The sequence below is a fragment of the Anarhichas minor genome, unplaced genomic scaffold (assembly GCF_050575085.1).
Source record: "Anarhichas minor isolate MPS153535 unplaced genomic scaffold, ASM5057508v1 ptg000024l, whole genome shotgun sequence".
NCBI lineage: Eukaryota > Metazoa > Chordata > Actinopteri > Perciformes > Anarhichadidae > Anarhichas > Anarhichas minor.
In genome coordinates, this window is record NW_027466470.1 from 4,762,501 (window position 1) to 4,781,318 (window position 18,818).

General features: G+C 40.0%; 4 protein-coding genes across 7 annotated transcripts in view; 1 reads left to right on the forward strand and 3 right to left on the reverse strand.

The window, feature by feature from the left end:
• Positions 1 to 1,525, reverse strand: part of gpaa1 (glycosylphosphatidylinositol anchor attachment 1) — a 4,709-nt gene extending 3,184 nt beyond the window's left edge. The window contains exons 1-5 of one of the 2 annotated variants that reach the window (XM_076097689.1): positions 1,411 to 1,525; positions 1,008 to 1,122; positions 692 to 871; positions 250 to 361; positions 1 to 141 (exon numbers count right to left, since the gene is read on the reverse strand). The exon at positions 1 to 141 is cut by the window's left edge and continues 7 nt beyond it. In XM_076097689.1, the coding sequence (XP_075953804.1) occupies positions 1 to 141; positions 250 to 361; positions 692 to 871; positions 1,008 to 1,081 (507 nt within the window). In that variant the 5' untranslated portion in view covers positions 1,082 to 1,122; positions 1,411 to 1,525. Of the gene's footprint in view, positions 142 to 249; positions 362 to 691; positions 872 to 1,007; positions 1,123 to 1,273 lie in introns of both variants that reach the window. The other variant, XM_076097691.1, reaches the window with a different exon arrangement.
• sharpin (SHANK-associated RH domain interacting protein) overlaps positions 1 to 4,584 on the forward strand; it is a 17,153-nt gene extending 12,569 nt beyond the window's left edge. The window contains exon 10 of the mRNA XM_076097693.1: positions 273 to 4,584. The gene's annotated coding sequence lies outside the window, so the exon portion shown is untranslated. The remainder of the gene's footprint in view (positions 1 to 272) is intronic.
• exosc4 (exosome component 4) lies at positions 1,941 to 3,877 on the reverse strand. Its single transcript, XM_076097698.1, has 3 exons — positions 3,656 to 3,877; positions 2,580 to 2,786; positions 1,941 to 2,483 (listed from the first exon to the last, which is right to left on the reverse strand). The coding sequence occupies exons 1-3, from the start codon at positions 3,824 to 3,826 to the stop codon at positions 2,124 to 2,126; spliced, it is 738 nt and encodes a 245-aa protein (XP_075953813.1). The 5' UTR covers positions 3,827 to 3,877; the 3' UTR covers positions 1,941 to 2,123.
• Positions 4,315 to 18,568, reverse strand: prkacbb (protein kinase, cAMP-dependent, catalytic, beta b). 3 transcript variants are annotated; one of them, XM_076097695.1, is made up of 11 exons: positions 14,901 to 15,292; positions 11,496 to 11,504; positions 10,767 to 10,828; positions 10,563 to 10,691; positions 10,202 to 10,300; positions 10,028 to 10,110; positions 9,797 to 9,923; positions 9,588 to 9,683; positions 8,804 to 8,926; positions 8,517 to 8,681; positions 4,315 to 6,978 (listed from the first exon to the last, which is right to left on the reverse strand). In XM_076097695.1, exons 1-11 carry the CDS (start codon positions 14,944 to 14,946, stop codon positions 6,853 to 6,855), a joined length of 1,065 nt encoding a protein of 354 aa, XP_075953810.1. In that variant the 5' UTR covers positions 14,947 to 15,292; the 3' UTR covers positions 4,315 to 6,852. The 3 variants fall into 3 exon arrangements, with proteins under 3 accessions (XP_075953810.1, XP_075953812.1, XP_075953811.1); XM_076097697.1 differs by lacking the exons at positions 11,496 to 11,504; positions 14,901 to 15,292 and adding an exon at positions 18,546 to 18,568; XM_076097696.1 differs by lacking the exon at positions 11,496 to 11,504.
• Positions 18,569 to 18,818: the final 250 nt, after the last annotated feature.

Below are 18,818 nucleotides of genomic sequence, written 5' to 3' on the forward strand. Positions count from 1 at the left end.
ATACTGTGCCAAGCCAAGTAGCAGCCCCACTGCCTGGTTGTTGTTATCGCCCGGGGTGCAGGGGGCACTCAGCACCAGGGCTTCAGTCCGCGAGGCTCTCGGGGCCCGAAGGATCCCATACACATTTGTGCCTTTTACCATCTGAGAGGAGGGAGTGAGAAGAGGAGGGAACCATGGAATATACAGAGGAATAATATAAAAACATGTAAATCACTTGTTGAAAGCAAAAAAACACAATCACAGACTTACGTATCTCTCTTTGTCTTCATCAGGAAAGGGCAGCCTGCGAGAGAACCTCTGGGTAAACACCTCCAGCCCTCGAGACTGCATGGTCTTCACCAGCCAGTCCACTGGCATCCCTCTGCAGAGAAACAACTGGTCACATTAGACTGGTGGGATATGGGCAAATATTAGACTTACATAAAGGCTAAATTTAACAAAAATTAGGAACACTGGGACACTTTTAAAATCCTATCAAACTGTGAAAAGACTCACACATGTTCAGATTAATAGTGTGATGACTCAGATCTGATGCTACATAAAAACCAGTGCTGCCTGTTCTTAACACCCCATCCTATTTGGCACAGATTAGTGCACACCCTTCATGCTCTTAAAAACCAGTCATCATGAGCAAATCAGAGTAAATCAACTGACTTTTACATTCATGTTGTGTCTTCATTGTGTTTCTTACCCTGTTTTCTTCTTATGGGCTGAGAACTCTCTGCCCGTGGCCAGCGCCCTCTCCCCCGCAGGAAAGCGCTCCTCCACCATGGTGGACCCCATGGCGTTCTCTGACATGTATGTCCGCAGAGTGAACGGCTCAAACGCTAACCCCATGAACCAGGCCACGCCCGCCATGTAGCAGACCACACTAAGATGGAGAGAATTAAAATACAGAAATCATATTTAGTTAAACGCGTATATGTGCACATTTGGGTATTGTAATAAAGTGCATTTGCGTTCCTTTAACTGGTGCATTTGAGATTTCGTTTGGACACAAATCTCACCAGATTGGGGCATTGAGGCGGGTTAGCAGGTTGACCAAAGCCCGTCTCCTGTTCGGGTCAGACAGCAGTCCCATGTTGTTGTCCGTTGTAACGTAAAGCCTGGACACACTGGACCCTGAAGGCAACACACGCACCGTAACACTACGTATCAACTACACACTTAAAATACATATATTACAAGTAAGTATATGTGTTCCCATACAGCTGATTTACTGCCACCCATTGTCAGAGAATCTGACAGTTGTGGTTCGCTTACTGCTAGCTACCTGTGTTACAGCTACCTGGCCGGCTTCGCGAGATTGTAAAATGTTTTACAGTTTCTCCTCTACAACGGTGGTTATGATTAACAGTTATGTGGATGATTTTTGTTTAAATATTTCCCATAGTAAGTATAAAGACATACCTCTTTGCAGTGTACAGCCGGTCACATCCACAAGCAAAGGAGGGGCTTGTTTTAGAGCAACCGCTGCAAAAAATGTTTCTATTTCCTTGTTCCTGCGGGAACATTACTGCGGCGGACTGACTTCCGGTCAAGAAATAGTGAACAAAATAAAATACAATAAAAAAAAAATACATAATTCCACAAAAACGAATAAACCCAATCATTTAACCATTTGGTTTCTGTGTTCATGAAAGCCTAAATTCGTGCTTTTTCTAATAATGTTTTTTTACATACACCATTTCAGATGTTCAGTTACAGATGTCAGCTCTGCATTTTGCATTTCAAAAAAGAATTCTTAAAATACAGTTTTATTACTTTTAACAAACAAAGCTAATGCACACGCATTGAACAGCCTCTAAAACATGAATAACTCCATATCTTTTGTTGTATTCATGTTTTGTAGGTTTTTAATGGTGACTCTCATTAAGGTTGAAGATTGAACCTCTAAATACCTTACAGATCACAGATGAGCAAACAACACACAAATGATGCAGGGTTGACAAATTTATTGTTAGCTTCACACATATACTGTACAAAGGTATAAATGCCATGAATTCTTAAAAAAAAAAAAAACATTCACTCCAAGATTATCTCATTTTTCCTCTCCATTCTGTCCAATAACACTTTTCCAGTCTACAACCAAAACCACAGTCTAGATGTTCCTCCTCCATGCATCACTCTCCAGAGAGCACAGAAACCTCTTTGAGATGCTGTCGCACCACCTCATCCAGCACCTTGCCCACACCTTTACAAGCTGTCATGGCGGCTTCGATGAGAGCATCCAAGTGATCCTGATGTAGTCTGGCGTCCATCTGCAGCAGAGCGATCTGCCCGCCCCGGGGCAGCAGCGCCAAGGCCAGCGAGCTCACTCCTCCGCTTTCCTCTGCATAGCAAAGGTCAGCGAGGGGCGTCTCATCCACGAACCCGACCGAGCAGGCGCACACGTAGTCCAGCATGGGGATGCCGGCGTCAATCACCGCCAGAGTGGCAGCATTCACACACACGCTGTAGTTCCCGCCGTCTGACTGCAGAATCTGTGTGGAAAGAATTACGAGTATCATTATTAATATTGTGCCCAAGATGGGGAACACTATAACCCCCAACACCACCCCTCACTGTTCAACGTTTACCTTGACATAGATGTCTATTTGAGAGCGCGGGTAGAGCTGGGTCATCACCGCGGCTTCAAACGTCTGCTTGAGGTGGAGGCTCATCTCAGTAGACTTGCGGTCCCCGTGCGGCCTCCTCTTCCTCTCCGCTGTGCTGAATGTGGCCATGCTGTACTGACAGTTGATCACAGCTCGATCGTGACGAATCCAGCTGCGTGAACCTCGTATCTAGGAGTTGATTGGTGATTTAATATGATTATTAATCAGCTTTAGGGGAATCGTAGTATATCATGTTAGACCTTTTAAAAAAATTCTGATGCCCAAATTAATGATTTAAAGCTAATTACAGTGAACTGGAACACAGTTTATTGCGTTAAATATAAATTTCAGCATTATAAATGGGATTTTGATTTCATTTGCCACATTGTGACACTCAGTGGCCACTTTATTAGGTACACCTGTGAAATGTAATGCAATCCAAAACAAGTGCTCAGCCATATTCTACCCTGACAAGGATAATAATGTTCAGGTTATATTGACACCGTCAGAGAAGTATTCATTTAACTGTATGTCTATTAATGAGGTAGTGATTTGCAGAGGTGTTGCGCTGGACTACTTTATATTGGTTGATATTAATCATATTTGCCATGAGGGGGGGATATTAGAAACACATTTCAACATAATGTATCAAATACAACACCAACACTACGACCTCAGAACACCTCCACATAAAGTTTGAACTACATTTCGTAAAGGTACAATAAGTTGGCTGAGCTGTTGTACTACATTGTACTAATAAAGATGGCAGGGGAGTGTATTTTGTAGTTATAAAATAAATAATAAAAAAATGATGAATACGCATGAATGCATTATGGGAAGGGTTAACAGACTGTCCAAGACAACAATAACCTGCTTTTACTCTGAACTACATTTCCTTTGGACACATGCAAATAACAAACCCTCTTCTAACACATGCACAGTATATTATTTACCCATTGGGTGCTAATAAAGACCGCTCTGCTTTAACGCTACTATACTTAAGTGTTTTTTTTCCGTTTACTGTCGGCTAACGCGCCCGTCCATCCGTCGCTACTCACTTCATGCGGACCGTAGACCACAGCCAGAGCTTTGGTGTTTCCCTGCTCTAAATACGCGGAGCCGTCGGCCTGAGCGAACACACCCATGCGGGCCTGAACCTTCCGCAGCTCGGAGGCTTTTCTTCCATCTAAACGGTATCCCTGGTCCGACAGCAGCTCCAGGCCCGCCATGTTTCCGCAAACTTCGTTCGGGTGAACAGCAACGCAACGCCCCACGTGTCTGCCAATGCACTACATTACCCATACACCCACTCACTGGGAGGACTACGGAAAGAGAAAAGGCCCAAACGTAATACGTTCGGATTATATGTTACAAATGGGAATGTATGTCATTTAGTTATCATTCTGTATAAGAAATGTAATTAATAAATACAATTAAATGAATTTAAAATGATCTGAAAACAAGAATGTATTAAGTTGTCGTATTTATGTAACTCTTTATGTACAATTATAATATATTTTGGTCCACTGGGGTACAATTTTGAACCTCCTCTTGTGAAAAATATGATAAATGGAAATCCCTGGACCACACATTAAGATCAACTTCCCTGCATCAAATGAATACCAGTCTGTGTCTTTATCACATTTATCAACTATTCTGAACTTCTATGTGGTTAAATAGTCAGTCTCACAATGCACGGAGAGTTACACAACGTCAACACCTTTAAAAATAAAATTTATTAGCATCTCTAATGTGTATAAATAAAAACATATATGAAACAATGTATGATGTAATGAGTTCAACAATAACAAGGTTACATGTGATACAAAGGAGCAGTCTTTATTTTAGCCAGTGTATTGTGAGGAAAATTGTACCTTGAAATCAAGCCTTCAAATATGCATACCTATAAGTTGCAAATCTACATTCTTTGATAAGAATGAAACAAAGAAATCTGTTTCGGGGGGGTGGGGGGGGGGGGGGGGGGGGGGGGTGGCGGCAACAGGGAGAATACGGTAAATATGCAGATTTGCGTTCCTGTTTCTTAGGATTTTAAAACATCTTTGATTTAATACATTACAAATGATGTACTTAAAAAAAAAAAAGGTTTTACAGACAATGTTGCGGCTTTCACACCGACCTTCTCGACTTAACATTACACTCAACAAAGATCCTCAACAGGACTTCACTTCACTCGTTTGCATTTACTGAAGTCACATTGTTCCACAGACTCATAACAAAGTAGGGGTGCAACGGATCACAAACCTCACGGTTCGGTTTGGATCATGGTTCTTGAGTCACGGTTCGGATCATTTTTCGGATCAACAAAGAAAAGGGGAGGAGTCAAATATAACTTTGCTTTCTATTTCTTAATTAAAGAACTTCAAGAACACTTAAAGAAAATAACTTTGGGCTATAATCTTGCATAAAAACAAAAAATATTGAAGATGTCCAATTTGAAACAAAATTAAATTAAAAAATAAAACATTCAAATATACTCAATTCTGTTAAGTTTAAGTGCAACATGAGGTATGTTGATCCCCTCGTCCTTTGATCAATACTGAAAGAAAGAAACAGCCAGTGAGCTAGCTTCCACTGTTTCAACTGAACTGAACTGCTCGGCAACAACTTGGGTCTATGTTTACTTCCTGTCAGGTTATGTTATTCAAATACACAATAAAGTTTACCATTACTGTGACATTATTTTCAAAAAGATGAGAATATCTACATTGTCTGGGGAGAGGGTAGACCTTTCTGTGGTGACTGGAATATTATTGGGCGTGTCTAGCTTCTACTCTGATACTTCTGTCAGCACCTGCCCCAGGTGTGTGTCTGTGTGACTGTCACAGAGGGGGCGTGTCTGCAGCACGAATCTCCACTCCGCCGTGGTGAAAGCAGTCACAGTCTTTTCCTTCTCATAGAGGCCTAAACAAGCTTCACACTGAAGTGGGTGCGTGAGTGGATTTCATATCGTGGCTCAAGCATTTTAACCAGATTTTGAAATCCTTTGTTTTCCACAACAGTGTCCCCCGGCGCTGACAGACGGGATGGTGTCTCCATATGTGTGGACATGCCGATGTATTGCTGTTATCGTGTGTCTTTCTCTTTAAATAATGCCTACATACCGTAACAGTTTTGTCCACCACCCTTATCCGTCATTATAAGTTACAGGGAAGACAAAATGCTCAATTGATCCGCGGTTCACACGTGATCCGAACCGTGAGGACTGATCCGAACGGATCACGGATCGATCCGTGATCCGCTACACCACTATAACAAAGGGTCTTTATAAGCAGACCTGAAGTCTAAGGACAATATGACTAAAATGTTAAGACACAGCGACAAAAGAATAGTTAAGATACCAAATGACAAACATGTAACTGACAGATCCAAAAGGATCAAACAAACAACTTGATTTGCATTTTACAAGTAACAAGGTTTGTCATTTTCTGCGATTGCTTGCTGTGCCTGGGTCAGAATACCAAGAAGACAATGGATGGATGCGTCTGTGTGTGTGTGTGTGTGTGTGTGTGTGTGTGTGTGTGTGTGTGTGTGTGGTGGGGGGTGGGGGGGGGGGGGGGGGTCTGAAGACTTGGCTCTCGAGGCAAAAAGCAAAGAAAGGAAAGGACCTCTCTTCTGGTGTCACCCAAAGTTTTCTATTTGGTCATGCTTTCAAAACTCAACGTGTTCAAATGTCTTAAAAAACGGACAGATATGCACACAGGACGAATGCTACCTCTGAAAGCTGGCCAGAATTTGACAACAGCCAATGTGACGTGGACTCGTAACAGATCATTAAATATACATCGCTGACGTCTAGAGGGAGCAGCCTACAGCGCACACGAGTGTGTGTGTGTGTGTGTGTGTGTGTGTCAACCTGCCGTAGACGAGTCAGTTACAATGTGTGGACTCTTATTGGCCGTAGTCTCAGTGTTTCCTCATAAATTGAAAAATATCATATTTTTTTAAAAGGGGATAACAACATCCAAGACTAACTGCTTCAAAGTAAAAAAAAAAATAAAGAACGGTGGGTAGGTACAAAAAGAGGAAAAAAAGAAAAAAGTGGTGAGTCTGCTTTAATACGCAGGTGTACGTGACAGTGAGAGGTTATCGGCACCCAAGGATCGTGGCGACCTCATTCAGCCTTATGAAGGGACTATGTAGTAGATCTGCAAAACGATGGTCTCTGCTCCATCCCAAGTCTTTAGAAGAGTGCAAAGATCCCCTTATTTCCCTGATATATCCATGTTCTCGCATCCTAAAACTCGGCAAACTCCTTCCCGCATTTTTCCGTTACAGAAACACGGACTTCCTCCTCCTCGTAGTCGTCGAAGTTGCTGGTGTCGCCTGGGCCTCTGCACTTTGGTATGAACGGGGCTTCCACCTGCAAGAACAAGAGAACATACTTTAAGAGGCAGGATTTACATTTATTTAATCATTATTTACTTATTCATCTGCACTGCCAGTGAAAAAGAACGCACAGTGATTATTTCTCTGATGAAGGACAAACAGAAAAACTTCAAACAGCTTCCAGCAACGTACCTTAAAGTCCAACTGGCACGAATGAATGATGCTAAAATACACTGAATAAAAGCTTAAAGGGGGCAGAATCATTTAAACGAAACATTCTCCCTCCACATCGGGATCGGGGGAGGGTGGGTCCAACAATCAAGCCCACTTCATGCAGTTATTTGCAAGATAACGTAGTATGCAGGATTTGAACTTCTCACTCAAGCGTTCATTTCATTCACACAACCAGCTTCACCACGTTTCCTGTTTAAATGAGAGGCTACAACACACCATTTACTTATTTTTCTCAGGTTAAACTCAGTCTATTAACAATAGAAGTCTGATTTCTGTGAGCAGTCGGTATCCAGTACAAAGCAATGTTGGTATTCTTTGAGGCTAAAGTTGTCCGTCCACCTCCCTCAACTCTGTATTTACTAAACATGCAGCGTGTTTGACGATGAAGGTGGAAAGATACAGAAGGATCTTCAGCTGGGATTCAAACACGTACATGGATGTGTTTGTGTACAAGACAATGAAATGTCTTTAAAATTTGGACGAATTCAAGGTTTGCCATCATTAACCCTAAAAATGTAATTTCATTATAAATGAAAATATTTTTACAAAATTTGCAGATAAATAAAATTAATCCGATCACTTAATCAATACAGATGTGGACGTTTTATCAAATCTTAAACTTTATTTAATTTAAAAAAAATAAAAGTTTTTATACTGAAACATGTAGATTTTTTATAAAAGTCAATTCAATCTCTTTGGGTTTGCGACTGTTGGTCGGACAAAATCATTTTCACTATCGTCTAACATTTTAGAGACTAAGTAATTGTCAATAATGAAAATATTCATTGTAAAGACAAAAAAGAAAATGAGTGAAAATGGGACTAAAACAGCCTCCTGCAATAAAACCACAGCCTGATATTGTCAGACAGCAATATTCAAGAAGCAGATTAACTCTTTTCACTGAATAGAGGCTGTAAACAGACACAGTATCCCACGACATTGTGTCTGGTGGAAGCAGCTATTTTGCCACCAGCTCTTGCAAAGCATGGGGGCAACACTGACGCAGGGCAATAAAACGAATGGTCAGAAAGAACCAGTGTGAAGATTATAAAACCGTGTTATGATTGTATAATGAGGAAGTTAAACACAATCAACAGATCAATGAGAGTCAAGCCTGAGCAAAATATCTACTTTGATTAATCGAAGAACTCCATTATCATTGTCATCCTGCAAAATGGCTTCTGGCACCGACGGCTCACAGCCAGCAGAACTGGAAATTTTACAACTAGCAAAAAAAGAGAAATCAATCTCAGTAAATCAATATCTAATTAACTTGTTGTTCTCTTCTTATAGGGGTCACAGTGTTTGGTGTCACTGCTAAATGTGTATGCGTCTCGCCTTTCTCTCGTAGATCGCGATCCAGTCTGTTGTGGCAAACCATTTGTGGCCCTTGATGTCGTTGACTCCGTTCTTCAGGTTGCCGTAGCGTTTGGTCAGATCCACCTGCAGCAGGTTTCTCAACAGGTCCTTCAGGTCGGAGCTGAAGTGGGACGGGAACCGTACCTAGAAAAGGAGAAGAAATAACGTTTTTAGAATTTCCTCCTAGCAGTAGAAACCTGAGTTTTGTACACACAACTATAGCCGTCAGGTAGGAAGCACATTCCACATTTAAAACGCCCGCCTACCTTCCCGGACACAATCTTCTCATAGATCTGAATTGGCTGGTCTGCAAAGAATGGAGGGTAACCAGCTGCCATTTCATAGATGAGGACTCCGAGGGCCCACCAGTCCACAGCTTTGTTATAGCCCTAAGCAGATTTGAGAGAGGTACTTCTGTTACTGATGAATAACTTCATTGTTAAGACATCTTTAAACCTTGAGAGGGAACTTCAAACCTCCCAACTGGCTAACATCGAGCGAGGTAGTCATTTTACTACGATGTACAGTATGAAAAAACACAAGTGACGTTTCTACCTAAATGTCTGTTCTGCATTACTTTGATTATCTACTGATGCAAATGACTAAACAAAATGGTGCCTCTTGTTGTTGTAGAGTGACTTTTGACCTGTATGATTAAACTAGTGTGACATCTTATCTGCTTTAAACTGTTTTGTAGCTGTGCTGGAAAACCTCAACATTATTAAACATGATCCATGTTCAACCAATCATCTCTCAAGAGGAACAAAAAATAACACGACCAAACTAAAATCTGCTCCCAAAAATGCAATGTGTTTAAAGGGACAGTGTGTAGGATGTGAATACATCTAGTAGTTGCAGATTTTCCAAGACTAACGCGAGCCTCTGAATATTTTATTTCTGCCAATAAATACCCTGAAATGCTAAACGCTGGCCCATTAAAGATGGAGTTTTGGTTTGAGTACAAAGACAGGAAAGTGAACATTGTGACAAAAGAAAATATCAAACAATCTCTCTGTTCAGACATTAAAAAAAATGAAAAAACCTCCATACTTTGCTGAGAATGATTTCTGGCGCCAGGTACTCCGGTGTCCCACACAACGTCCAGGTCCTGCCTTTTACCCGCTTGGCAAATCCAAAGTCTGTCACCTTTAAGGAGCATATATATATATATATATATATATACACACAATACATGGGCCAAGTGTCGACTTGTAACACGGAGCAGCGTTACGTATTCATTTTCCGTTGTTCCAGCTCACCTGAATATAGCCGTGGTGGTCAATTAGCAGGTTCTCGGGTTTCAGATCTCTGTATATGAGATCTAGTGAATGGAGGTACTCAAAGGTCAGCACTATCTGGGCGGCATAAAACCGTGCATGTGGTTCACTGCAGAGGAGGGAAAGAGTGTGGTTATTGACACACAGCGGAAAATAAAAGATAAAATAAAGGGTGACTTTAATAGTGAGACACAGAAACAGCATAAAACTCACCTGAACCTTCCGATTCGTCTTAGGTGTGAGAACATCTCTCCTCCTGGAACATATTCCATCACCATGTACAAATTGGAGTTGTCCTAAAAAAACACAAAAAAAAAAAACACTTATACCACGCTTCATAACTGTATAAATGAATGTAAATTACTAAAAAATAAAAGCCCACTGTACCTTAAACGCATACTCTAGTTTGACAAGAAAGGGGAAGCTCACAGCCTGTAATATCCTCTTCTCGTTTAGTGTGTGTTCTATTTGCTTGAGCTTCACCACCTGAAAGATAAAAAGAGATAAGAGGACCTTATCGAGCAAAATCTCACTCACTGCAGCAGCAGAGATAGCAGCCACAGACAGGAAAGGCCGCCTCTAGTTTTTTATTTATTTAACTTGGGTCTCCTAGTAGTCAACAAGAACAAGTTTTAACGTTGTGTAACTTCAGGGAGATATGAAGGTATTAAGCGTTAACTGCACATGTCAGTAACACTTTTAAGTATATGACAATGTTCCATGAGGCGGGACACGTGCGTCCACTGACCTTCTGCTTGTCCAGTATTTTCATGGCAAAGTATTGCTCTGTTCCTTTGTGTTTCACCAGCATGACTCTTCCAAACGAGCCGGTACCCAGCGTCTTTAGTCTCTCAAAGTCGTCGAGGCACGTCGTGCTCTGTGAAAACAACAACGCGTTAGTTTATTCTGTGGACGCAGCCACCAAAAATATGAGAGTTTTCATCTTCCGTACCTGTGGTGGGCATTCCCACTTCCGTAAGAAATCTTCTTTGGCTTTGGCTAAAAACTCTTTCACTACAAAAAGAAAAAAAGAGAGAGCACAGACAGATACAGTTAGCTCTTGTCTGGTGAAACAAACTGAATTATTGTTAATAAATACACATTGGGTTTGAGATTAAACTAGCAAAAAGACCAAATGCTATATCGTACTAGAAGAGGAAAGGAAGAATTGTGGGAAATGTAAATTAAACTGTAAATCAACGGAGAGCAACATGGGCAAAGTCAACTCTCATCTGGATATACATTAACATAGGATACTAAAAATATGACAATTTGTTCAAAAGATAAGACAAAACAGACACAAGACAACAACATTGAGGACAGGCAGGCTAGTGATGCATGCCAAGACACTCAGTAAATCTGTTACTGGTATTTAGTAGCCTTGTTCAAAAGGGAAGAGGGGCCACACACACACACACAACACGCAGAATTACAGGGAAAGTTTATCTGAGCATCTTGTGCATCACTTGATACAGTTTGGGAGAAGGCTATTAAACACAGCATTAAAAAAAATTTGAATTAAAGACAAACCAATGTATGTGAAATCCAGATTGAGAGAATGTGGATAACAAAAACACGGACTTATTATCAAAGCACACAATAAAAAGCAAGCACATCTAGCAAGTAGACACAATGAGACCAACGGCGGCGCTGTGGTCATCTTTTGGAGGAATGAGCATACCAAACGTCTCTATTGATCACCAAGGTTTTGCAGGAACAATCACCCACACGGATGGGATGATACGGAAGAGAAAGACAGAGAGAAATATAGAGTTCATGTACATAACAACAGGTATAACACGTCAACAAACAGGGTATGTAGTGAGTACGAGCGACAGGTATGAAAACAGAGTTGACATTCACCAGAGGAATTTAACCGGAGACTGACTGTCTGCTGAGGTAAGTGAAGAACAGGTGTACCAAAACGGCAAGTAGCAGCAAGTCATTGGAGCATATTAGGTCAGATGGACAAGATAACGCTGCATTCTGGAGAACAAAACATTTGAACACTACGTTATTCTACAAAGCTTTAAACGTTTCTGAAGCTTATGACGAGGACCTGCACCTTAATCTGTCCACATCTCTCGCTAAAATAGTTTTGAAAAATAGAGAATGAGTCTGAAATCTTCCGGTTCCCTCGTCTTGAAGTCGATGTGTTCTTTTTGATCTGGTTTTAGTCAGAAGCTTAAAATAAGGTCTGTGGCAAACACAAGCTTAAGAGATGTTAATGTTTTGTTCTACAACATAAAACACGTCAGTAAATACCCCTCTTGTGAATTTTTTATCTTTCGCGGTTGCTAACAAGTGGCTAAATGAGACTACAGAACGTCATCAGGCCGACTAGTCTGCCTTTACGGCCTTGTGGTTAGCGTTCATGACATGCATCATAAAGGTTTGTTTGCCACAGAGATTATTTTCTGCAATAATCCAGTAGTAAAATATCATATCATGATGACTGCTTTGAGAAAAATAGAGCGAAAACAATTAGTAATCGACAGGAAAACAATCCACAACTATATTGATTTTACAAGCATCCAAGTGTCAGCTTCCTGATTGTGAGGATTTGCTGCTTTTCTTTCTAACAACTATTTTTGTTATTGATTAACCTGACTTTTATTTTATTGATTATTCATTATTTATATGAAAAATCAGAATGCCCAACACAGAACAGTTTTCCAGAACCAAAGATGATGATACCAGCCGACCTCACCACCAAAGATATTACATTTGTAATGATGCAAATCAGAGAAAATCCGCAAATATTCATATTTGAGATGCTGGAATAATCAATTGTTTGGCAGTTGAAACATGACATAATTGATCAATCATGTTATAGTTGTTGATTAATTCCCTGACGACCGACTAATTGATTAAGCATCGTAGATCTAATTAATCAAGAAAATAACCCGCAGATAAATTGATAATGACAAAAAATGTAATCTACAATGACTTAATATCCCTCATCCAGTCACAGAGACTTTTAACAGTTAAAATAAATAGGAGGTATCTTTCTACGCACAACTGTGCCTTGAGGGACCAAATGGTCCAAAGCCAGCAGAGCTTTCCAACCCTTCCTGACAGCAATGCCAAAATCCAGACAAGCAGAACTAGGTTGGGTTATGTCAGCCTGTTCTGTTACACCAGTGTGAAACACAACACATGGGCACGGTGAAATAAAATATGTGTCATGATGGCAGCTGTTTAATCTCCATGTGCAAGCGAGACTGCCAAGGTGCTGTTCCAACTGTCCCAGCTAACAGCGGCTATATACAGTAAACACAGGTACTCTGGTGTGTGTATATATACAGCAGTGTAGGTAAACCACGTCGTCTAGTCAGAGTGGCTGCACTCCAGACAAATCTGCAGCTCAGGGCACGGTGTCAGCTTAAACAGGTTTAACAGTACGCAGTATCTAGGCATCATAGTTACACTCAAAAGAAATGCTTGGCAGGATGGGAACTAGTGCTGATCTGATCATCTCCGTCTGTCTGAGAGGCTCTCTGGTTGGCACTCTTCCCTGTGCCTGGTCTCTCTCAACAGGTCAATAAATCCAAGAGGAAGGTATTCACTAAATCATAAAGTGGCAGCACTTAAAACAAACAAAGCGTGTTACTGTAACACAGACGGGTCCTTTGCATGTGTTTTAAGATTATAAAAATACATGAAAGTAGTTGACAATTTCTGTGAAAAAGTGACTCATTTGAGGCCATCGAATGCAATGACTTCTGCAAAACAAAAAACACCTGCAGATTTTATCTTTACAACCAGGTATAGGGGAAACATTTCTGATTTATCACACATGCTGAATGATGACCAGCTGCACACATCAAAGTATACAAGCGTAAAGTAACACAGGCCTAGGCCTAGTTGCGTCAAACCTTTCAAAGCTTGTAATACCCCTTATCCTCTGACGGAGGTCTGATGACAAGCTGCTCCGGTCAATGACGAGCTGAATGTGAGAAGCGAGCCCTGGTGGACCTCGACCACAGCAAGATTAGAAAAGGGGCTCAAGTGCCACAATTCAAGTGTGTTTGTCTGAGTGTGTGCTTGTGTGTGCGTGTGTGTGTGTATGCTGGGAAGACAGCAGTGGGTCCAGTTTTATGAATGGAAAGAGGGCATTTGTCATTTCTTCACCATATTTGGTCAGGGTGCTGTACAGAGGGAAAGCTTTGTTTATGTAGCCAAGAATAAAATGTGGCAGTGAAGCCCGAGGCTGAAACAGTCCCACACTGCCTTCATTTAATAATAAAAAAATATATATATATGTATTAGCTTTTTATAACAATTACTCATGGGGTTTGCAGTTTATTGCTGCAGATTTAACAACATCAGAGCAAAGTTTTCTGTCTGATGCAGCTAGCTGAGCTGCAGCTAAACATACAGTAAGACCCACATCCTGATTGTTATTCACATAAGTTAATGATGATGATAACACAGGGGAGATGATGAAGTGATGCTCGCCTGGAGACGTTTTAGCCATTCCCTAAAAGGAACAGGAAGCGACTACAACGCCGTGGCTAACTGTGTATATGTGTGTGTGCGTGTGTGTGTGTGTGTGTGTGTACAGGCCTGAAGAGCTACCTCCATCAAGAGGCAATGAAATGACAGAGGGGCCTTCTGAGGGCTAATCCCCCCCACTCATAGCTTAAGTTAGCAAGGCTTGCTGGTTATCAAGCTTGATCCTTCTTGTGCTCCAGTTGGCATTCAAACAGCCTTTTAGTGAGCTCATCAATAACGGAGAATTTATCGATAAGCTTTAACAGGCTGTCTTCCACTGCAGCCGAGAAAAAAAACACACAACATCCACGGGGTCTTCTTGCTACTAGCTAACTTAGCTATAGGCATCTTTAGTCATTTTTAACGTGCAAAAAAACCCAGAAAAACACACAAACACTCTCCTGCATTTATATTGTCAACTAAATGGAGTGTTTGTACCGCTGGTGGGTGGGGTAACGGACTGCTTTCACGTTACTGTCGGACAGTTTCAAGTGTTGTAAACAGGCTATAGCTACCTACACTTCGAGGAGGTGTGATAAGTGTCACAAAAAAAAGGACACAAATGGAGGCCAAAACAACAGGGACTCACCGCTCTCTAGCTCGTTGCCCTTCTTGGCGGTGGCAGCGTTCCCCATGGTGTGTGGAAGACACGGCTCCGACTGAGGAGAGAGGAGAGGAGATGGCGGTGGCTAGCTAACCTTCCTTTTCCGACAGCTCTTATTTCCCGAGATGCTTGGAAAAATAGGTTTAAAAAAAATAATTCAGTCGGTTCAAACGTGAGGAAATACAGTCCAGAGTGTCCCTTCATAAGCGACCCCCCCTCTCTCTCTGCCTCTGTGTGTGTCCCCCTCTTCTTCTTCCCCTGGGTAAAGATTTCCGCTCCTGCTAGTTCAGTAACGGCTGTAACGGTTGACATGAAGCTAGCGGTCACTTCTGTTTCGGACTCAGCTGCTCGCTCTCTCTCTCCTTCTCCCTCCTTCTCTCTGACTCTCCCTCCTTCTCCCTCTCTCTCCCTCCCTCCCTCTCTCTCTCTCTTTCTCTCTCTCATCAGAGATGTCCTGTCAAGATACCAAAAACGTGTTTTTGCAGATGCAAAGACTAATATGATAGACTGAAGCCTATGAAGTGGTGAAAGAAGTATCCAGATATTTTAAATAATATTTTGTATGTTTTGTAAAAAAAAAAAAAAAAGTTATACCCCCACTTTAATACTTTGTTCCAAGTAAAATTCCTGCATTTAAAAAAATCGAAATAAACTAAAAGTACCAAAAGTAACTCATTAGGCAAAATATCCCATTTCAGAATAATATATATTACTGGATTATAATAAGTGATGCATTAATGTGTACTTCACTTTAATGTTGCAGCTGGTAAAGGTGGAGATCATTTCATAGCTATAAAATAAATGCAGTGGAGCAAAAAGTACTATATTTGCCTCCAAAATGTAGTAGAGTAGAAGTATAAAGTAACAAATTATGGAAATACTCAAGTAAAGTCCCTCAAAACTGTACTTAAGTGCTTAAGTAAATAAGCAGCTGCCATTATGATCTAACATATGTACAGTATTAAGCAAGCATGTGGTTTTAAGCTCCTATACAACTTTATCCCTTGGCAATTACACTTTATTAGCTGCACGTATGTTTTGATTCTGTGCAATACAGAGGGACAAGTTCATGTGTTTATGTTTGACAAGCAAGAAGGACTTAAAGACAATATTTAAATAGACCTTTAAAAGTAAATAAATAATAAATCACAACACAACTTTATTTAAATAGCCAAAAGTTACAAGTTAGATGTCCTCTGATTACTGAAGTAAAAGTAATAATAAAACAATGAAAACAAATCACTCTTTATTAGCTGCGTATATGATTACTTTGACTCATTGTTCATTTTAGGTTGATAGAATACATTTAAAACAATCTAAAGACAAAAATAGGCCAGAATTATCAGAGAATGAATTCTGTTAATATTATTATAGCCCAAAATCAAATCACAAATTTTCCTCAAAAGACAAAAAAACACTCATTACACATTACAATCATACATTAATGTTACTTGAGCAATGCACAGAAGTATAGTCATAAAAAGGTTGCATTTTAATATTGTAGCTGTTAAAAAAAGAGAACAATTCTTAACATTTGAGACATATCTTCACATTTTTTAAATAAAACAATAGAGTTTTTAACTTGCACTATTTCATGTTTAGATTCTCATTTAGTTCATACTTGAATGATCTTTTTTATATACATATTTAATTAGCATTGTATAAGAGAGATTTTCACTGCCAACTGCTCTCTGTAACGGCGCATATTATTAATAAATAATTACAACTGAAATGCGAAATACTTTCACAATATATAAAATATGTAAATTGTTCGAATGCAATAGATCAAGTTTTCATTTTCAAGGTAAAATTCAAGAATCACCAAAATGTAAACCAGCTGAAGAAATTGTGAATTTGTGAACTAAATATTTGGTGAACTTAATTTATTGGCACAGTCTCAATCTCCTCCTCTCACTAACAGTCACTTCTCAAAAGTGAACCACATTGGAGCTGCATGCAGTCAAATTTACATAATTTGTAATGTTTGCAAAATGACGCAATGATTTGGCCCTGTATCGGTCTAAATTACTGCATTATAAATCATCATTACGACAATGAGCCCTACAGGAACAGCTGTACAACTTTTTTAGTACAATTTAGTTCAGTTTTGAAGTGATGGAGAGTAACTACAACAACTTACATGATGTATCATGATGTAAGGAGGTGCTCATACCCTTATTATGCATATAGCATCACTGATGTGCTGCCAGCGAAACACACTTCCAATAAAGGTTGAAGGCAGCAGTTGGATGAAGCCTTTTCTGAAAGCAATTTTAAAACTATTCGATAAAACATCTGTGGTTAATACAAATCAGAAAAAGATGAGATACATCAAACACGCTTATAGTGTTTGATTTCAATTCAAACCAGATTTATTTTTAGTTTAGAAGGCATTATTAAATTGTGTATCATATTTATTCTCATCATTATTTACTCAGGATCATCTTCATTTTCAGTGTTTTGGTTCATTTTGTAAAATGAATAAAATAAGTTAATGAAATCCTAAATAAAGAGGTTGAATGAAACACCAAAGTATGTTTTTTTTGTACCACCTTGTCATGTGCAAGTACCTTCATCATTCCAAGTGTTAACTGTAAAAATAAACGTTATTAACAAGAAAACTGGATTCACAGAAGTATAACTTAGTGAAGAATATTTAGATTGAAGGAATATTGATTGGGCCTTAGGCGAGTCTGGTTCCAGGGTTATTATCAATTCAATGACCTGTCTGTTAGGACAGTTGAGCAGAGGCAGGAGTTCCAGTCCAATCTTTTAATATCACATAGTTCAACTGGTTTATCTGACAACAGAAGAAAAATAATAACTAAAGATATTAATCTAGACATCATAATTCCTATTCAAAAATAAATAATTCAACAAAGGCAATTTAACTTCAAATACATTTAGCCTACTTCGAATAGAACTTTAACAACTAAATCAACAGCATATTAATCATAAAAGCTGCTACTAATGCATTTAAACCAAAGAAAACGTACACATCATATACACAGATGAACTACTGGAGGGACGAGGCCTCCACACGAGGCCATCAATGACTCTGTGGCTCCACTAGTTAGATGTAATGGGAGAGGATTTTCTATACTTTAAATAACTGTTAATAGCCCAGTTAGTTAAAGTTACATTCTCCCTCACACCAAGAAGAAACGATAACTTGTCAAGTAAACGTATACAGTAGACGAGAGGAGGTTAAAAGAGTGAAAGAGCTCCATAACATCATCATGCCCAACAAGAACAGTTGGTAAAGACATTAGCATCAGACAGCTAATGTTAGCACAATGGCTAGCTTGGTTGGCAGCCATCTGATCACAGAAAAACAAAATGAACACCTCAAATTATTAACAATATTCCCAAACAGCTGTAATTAAAACAAGAGTCAGCAAGGGCATCTTGAGAGTAGATGCCTGACAGGCTGGATGATGACGTCAGTCAAACTGTAACTGTCATGGCTACTGAGTCAGAAGGAGTCAGAGCCTATAGTGACTACTTCTACTTTAGATACTTTAAGTACAATGGATGACAATATTCATTTACTGTAATTTAAGTTCATTTTTGAATGCAGGACAGTTAATTGAGTGTTTTTACATTGCTGTACTGTATTTTTGCCATTACTTTGCCTGACAAGCTTTTGGCCCGGATGGTCGGATGTCTCATCAGTCCAGCGTCGTTAAGACCAACAGCAAGTTTAGAAGTGATTGGATCAACAGGGATAAGCTTAAGGGGGCACAGGGTAATGTAGAGTGTCGGTTAGCTGTGCTGGTTGGGATGGCAGGACTCGCTGCTCAGCCCTATGCAGATACTGTGTATCTAATTATCAACAGCATGTGGGATGGGAGGTTCCCTCCTTCACCGGCACACTTGGCCAGCTGTCACATTCTGATAAGG